The 5,721-nt window shown below is 38.9% G+C and overlaps 1 protein-coding gene across 1 annotated transcript; it reads left to right on the top strand.

Annotated features, from left to right (window-relative positions):
* Window positions 1-4,715: 4,715 nt before the first annotated feature.
* LOC125098045 (flavin reductase (NADPH)-like) lies at window positions 4,716-5,499 on the top strand. Its single transcript, XM_047726428.1, has one exon. It carries the CDS (start codon window positions 4,778-4,780, stop codon window positions 5,396-5,398), a length of 621 nt encoding a protein of 206 aa, XP_047582384.1. The 5' UTR covers window positions 4,716-4,777; the 3' UTR covers window positions 5,399-5,499.
* The last annotated feature ends 222 nt before the right edge of the window (window positions 5,500-5,721 follow it).

Genomic DNA, 5,721 nt, shown 5'->3' with positions numbered 1-5,721 from the left:
CTTTGCTTTGAATTCTGATAAGCAGGTTAGGCTAATCAGCTGTCAAAGAAATTACCTCCAAAGCCCTCTAATGAATATGCTTGCTTATTTATTTATTTATTTATTTATTTATTTAAATTTGCTTTCTTTACTCTTCCAGTTACATTGTCCATAGCAGTCTTTCAAAATACTTCAGAATTTGTTGATTTCTCCAGGGCCTAAGGATCTTGACTGAATGTGCCTATATCTGTGCAGAAAGGGTATTCTTGGAGGCTTCCATATGTTAATACATTCATAGAAAAATAGACCTTCTGCAGCTTTTACCTACACAAAATAGGCACTAGAGTTTGAGGAAGCATTCTTACTTTTCCTATTACAGAGTTCTTCTTTTTTTTATTTTTTAAAAATTTTTATAAACATATAATGTATTATTAGCCCCAGGGCTACAGGTCTGTGAATCGCCAGGTTTACACACTTCATAGCACTCACCATAGCACATACCATCCCCAATGTCCATAACCCCACACCCTCTCCCTACCCCCCTCCCCCTTGCCACCCTCAGTTTGTTTTGCGACATTAAGAGTCTCTCCTAATACAGAGTTCTTTAAGCAGGAATTATTCTCAGTGTTAAACAACAGAATAAAAAAATTATCAAAAAATTTATAAATTATAAATTATAAAATTTTAAAATTATATTAAAAAACCCCTATTCCAGAGAAAATACTGTTTTTATCATAGAACCCACCCCTCCAGATGAGCATACATGTTTGAAGACATAAGTCCTTTTTCCAATCTAACAAATTCACAGAAAGAAAAATTCTGTGTGGGCTATACCAGTAACTTTCTCATGTATTCAGGTACTTAAGACAACAACACTGTCGGTAGGGTGCTGAATTTACCAGAATAGCAATACTGTGATGAACCAGACTGCCTTAGACTGTACTGAGAAATAACTGCTCCAATTTCTCCCTCCCTGTTCACTCTCAGCTGCTAAGAGGGAAAGTCCTTCCCTTTGATTTTCGCCTGAGTTCCCTTATCTCAGCAGAGCCAGAACACTTACACTGAAAGACTTTGGAAAAGCTGTGGGAGCAGCAGGGATTAGGGCAGCTGTGGAGTCCACTGGATGGCAGAGGAGCAAAGCCCAGAGGAACTCAATGATTTTCTGACCTGCCTTTCCTCTCAGCAGCCTCAGGACTTGTCCCCGTGTCTAAAAGACAACTTTGTATCAAATCACAGGTTTTCAAACCCACAAGGATTCTTTGAGATTTCTTGGAAACACCTCTAATGATGTGCTTTTAACAGGGACAAGGGGAATTTTAAGGGCCGGTGGGTCTTCTATTTTAATAGAGCAGATTTGCTTTTAGCTTTTTTTTTTTTTTTTTAATATTTGGACTTTATTACAATTTGAATTAAAAAGTTTTGAGAACTACTAATCCAAGTGACCACCACAGTCCTCTCTATCCCTGTCATGCCAATGAAATTCTAGAATTCGAGTGAGGTTCATTGGGGTGAAGCCTGGAGCTGATGACCAAGAAAGAATTCTTGAGACATCTTTGGTGCAAAATGATGGTTTATTACAGCACAGGGCACGACCCATGGGCAGAAAGAGCTGCTGCCCTGAAGTTGTGAGGAGTGGTGATGATAGACTATGGGATTAGGGGAGGTGAAGAAAAGGGGGGGTTTCAAAGAACTTACATGTTTTAAAGGAGACACACAGGATACCAGAGGCTTGGCTGTTTGTCAAGTTAAGGTGGTTTTTCCTTTTAGTAAGGCATTAACGGTAAGATAGTTGAGAGCTTCCTAGGGGAATGCCACACTCCTGCTATCACCTGTCCTTATCAGTGAGCTTTAGGTTTAGAAGAAATTTAACTTTATTTACATTTCCCTCTGCCTCAGGCTCCCTCAATTTTAGGGAGGGGAAGATGGTGTTAGGGCTTTAGGAACTGAGTTATGAGTCTTTGGAAGTTAGGCTGTTGGTAAGAAGGCCTCTTCCTTGTAAATCACAAGGACATTTGTAATGTGAGGGAGACTCAGGCCTTGCAGGATTGTGATCTCTACTGTTTTTCCTTGAGTGCAGCCAGGAGTGCCTGAGGAATGTCACACAAGTCGGAGGGCAGGCTGAAGTGGGTGATGTAGGGTGCCAGCTTCTCCTTTGTCCTCAGCTAGCCTTCTGTTCCCTCATCACTGCTCTAAGGCTTTATTCCATTAATACCCAAGTAAACAGCCATCCTCCTGACCTATCATCTTAAACTATTTGACATTCATTTTAACACTGATGTCACCCAAGTAACCTAGTCACAGATTTCTAAACAAAGTAAAAACATTCTGCTAGCCTTGAAAAATTTCTTTAATTCACAATATACTATTTTTAGACAAATTCAAGAACCTCTGTTTCTTACAAGTTTATGTCAATATAGTTTCTCTATTGAAAATGTGGAAGATTGCAGATTGATGTAATCAAACCCTGATATAACATTGGAAGGATTCAAGCTCTAGCAGAATAACTTACTGTCATCTATTCTTTACTCAAGGAAATAAAATACAAATAGACTTTATTTTGTTTCTCTCCTTCCTGGTCTTTAGTGAGGCATCTTCACGCAAATATCAATTTATTGATAATTCATTTGGAAGAATATCATCTGTTTCTGCCAGAGTATTGTCTTTGCTGCCAGTGGACTTCAGTGAGGTAGCCAAACAACCGGCCATAGATGTCTTTCACTTAAGGTCACTCCCGATAGTCCCATTTTATCTGGAGTAAAAAGATACTCTTCTCCCTTGAATTACTAGTGCAGGACTGAGAAGAGACTGTGGTATTTAGCAAGACTTGCTCAAGGGTTGAGAGGTGAGAAGAACCTGTGTTTCTGGCCTTACAGCCTGTCTTACCTTGAATAACTGATAAGACACAGACCAAATCTGATTCATTCAGTTTTATAAAACTGTATGAGAGAGATTAATTAGTCCATGCCAAATTATAATTTGCACAGTTTTATACAGATACATTTGAAAACCTAGGTGAAATACCTAGCAAATTCTTTTAAAGTCTTTTTTCTAAATATGTTAATATTCATATTTTTTCCTAAAATAATTCTCCTCAAAATCTATCCCCATAGAGACAGAAAATTCAAAGAGACCAATGCCAAAGAAAAACTAGGAAAATAATAGTTAAAGAAAATCTCACCAGGGATTTTCACAGGGGAAAGACACCAGGGAGATGCACAGGGGAAGTAAACAAATTCTTCTAAAAAAACAACCCTAAACTGCATGAAGTATTATAGAATATATGAAAAAGAAGTTTTTAAAAATTTCTTTGGCATGAATACAACATGGATATCAAAACCTGACAAAAATTACAGGTGATTTTTTAAAAAAAATGTTATTATAGTTGACTTATAATGTTACATTAGAAATGGATTTAACAGATATAAAATACTGGGGTAGTTATGTGTAAAAAAAAAAAAAAAGACAAATGGATCCATTCTAGACCTTTTGAGAGTAAGCATTTGAGATTTTGAATAAAGGATCTGGCAGGAGGTAAGGAAACCAGCAGAACTTTTGACAATATCACAGGGTTTTAGAAACAAAAAGTCTGGAGCTGTCAAGGCAGCCAAATTTGAGGAAACCATGATGCCAGAGTAAAGTGAGGTATAGGTGTTTGCACCTGAAAGACCTCATGGATGCACGGGGCTGGCTCTGGGACACCAGCCATGCCGGAAAACAGAACAAAACAAAACAAAACAAAACACAGAGTTCAGGTCTGGACCTGAAGGAAGAGTTTCTGGGAGACTTTTCAAGGGCTGTACCCGACGACCTGGGTCTTTATTTGGCAAGATAAATAAATGCATTAATAAATGCTTAGCCTTAAAAGAAATACGAAAACTTAGACAAGATTGAAATGAACAAACTCTGCTTAAAGATACCATCCTTAGAGTGAAAAGTCAAGACACAGAGTAAAAGAAATAATGGACAGTGAATTATATTTGAAGACTAGTAACCACAATGTAAAATAAACTAAAAAACCGTTAAAAATTGAGGCACAGATAGCAAATGTACAAAACAGTTGAACAGGATCTTGGTACTGAGTTCATACATAAAACAAAAAAATGTATTAATGAATCATTAGGGATATAGTAATTAAAACTTCAATAGGATACTATAACACATAATCAAAATGCCTAATTTTAAAAATATACAAACATGCCCAGCATTCACAAGGATACAGAGCAAACAAATTGCCCATACCATGCTGGTAGAAATGTACATCAGTGCATCCATTTTAGGAAATTGGATCTGCTGGATCTATTAGATCAACATCTACTAGAGCTGAGCAAATACAAATCCTATGGTCAGCAATTCCATTCTTTGTCATGGACTTGACTCAGTGTTTGACATTCCATCAGTAAAATCAATATAAACTGCTTATTGTTGCACTATTACTATAGTAAAGTTGGAAATAAGCAAAGTTTTCATTAATAATAAAAATAATTCTTTTTGTAAATAAAGAATAATAAATATTTTATATTTTTTATTTATTTATAAAATTTTATAAAATTTATATTTTTATATTTACAAAAAATATTTTTTATAATTTATAAAATTATTTATTAAAAATAATAAATAAAAATAAAGAATATAAATATTCTTTTGTAAATAAAAAAATAAATATAAAAAATAAAAAAATCCTGCCCCGCCCCCTCTCTCCCACCTGAGAAGGACTGAGAGGGCGGCCAGGCAGCCAGTAGATTCCCGGTTCCCGTGCGTCGTGCAACTCCGAGGCCTCGCACCCCCATGACTCCGCAGAATGGCCGTCAAGAAGATTGCCATCCTCGGCGCCACGGGCAGGACCGGGCTCACCACGCTGGCGCAGGCGGTGCAAGCAGGTTATGAGGTGACAGTGCTGGTGCGGGACGCCTCCAGGCTACCCCCAGAGGGACCCCAGCCGGCCCACGTGGTAGTGGGTGATGTTCTCCATGCGGCCGATGTAGACAAGACTGTGGCTGGGCAGGATGCCGTCATCTGGCTGCTGGGCACCCGCAATGACCTCAGTCCTACCACAGTTATGTCCGAGGGCGCCCGGAACATTGTGGCGGCCATGAAGGCCCATGGCATGGACAAGGTCATGGCGTGCACCTCGGCCTTCCTTCTATGGGACCCAACCAATGTGCCCCCACGACTGCAGGACGTGACCGATGACCATATCCGGATGCACAACGTGCTGCAGGAATCGGGCCTGAAGTACGTGGCCGTGATGCCACCACACATAGGAGACCAGCCGATGACAGGGGCCTACACGGTGATCCTGGACGGACGAGGGCCCTCCAGGGTCATCTCCAAACACGACTTGGGCCACTTCATGCTGAGCTGCCTCACCACCGATAAGTACGACGGGCACAACACCTACCCCTCCCACCAGTATGACTAGGGCTGTGACCCTGTCCGGGAGGACAGCATTCTGGGAAATGGAGAACAGAGGAAAGGAGTAAATAAACCTTGAGCCAAGAGCTTCAAATTATTCTACAAGAACCAAAAAAAAAAAAAAAAAAAAAAATTATTTTTTTTATATTTACAAAAAAGTGAGTATATTAATGAAGGAATGTTGCTACATTCTATTTTTTATAAATATAAAAAATACTATAGTTTATATTAATGAAGGAACAATGGGTCATGCAACAGAATGGATAAATTTCACAGGCATAATGTTGAAGAAACAATAGAGAGTGGATATATTTAAAGCTAAAGACCAGG

This window comes from Lutra lutra, chromosome 4 (genome assembly GCF_902655055.1).
Source record: "Lutra lutra chromosome 4, mLutLut1.2, whole genome shotgun sequence".
Taxonomy (NCBI): Eukaryota; Metazoa; Chordata; class Mammalia; order Carnivora; family Mustelidae; genus Lutra; species Lutra lutra.
Note: the sequence above shows the minus strand (reverse complement) of the source record. Positions and strands in the feature narration are given on the sequence as shown.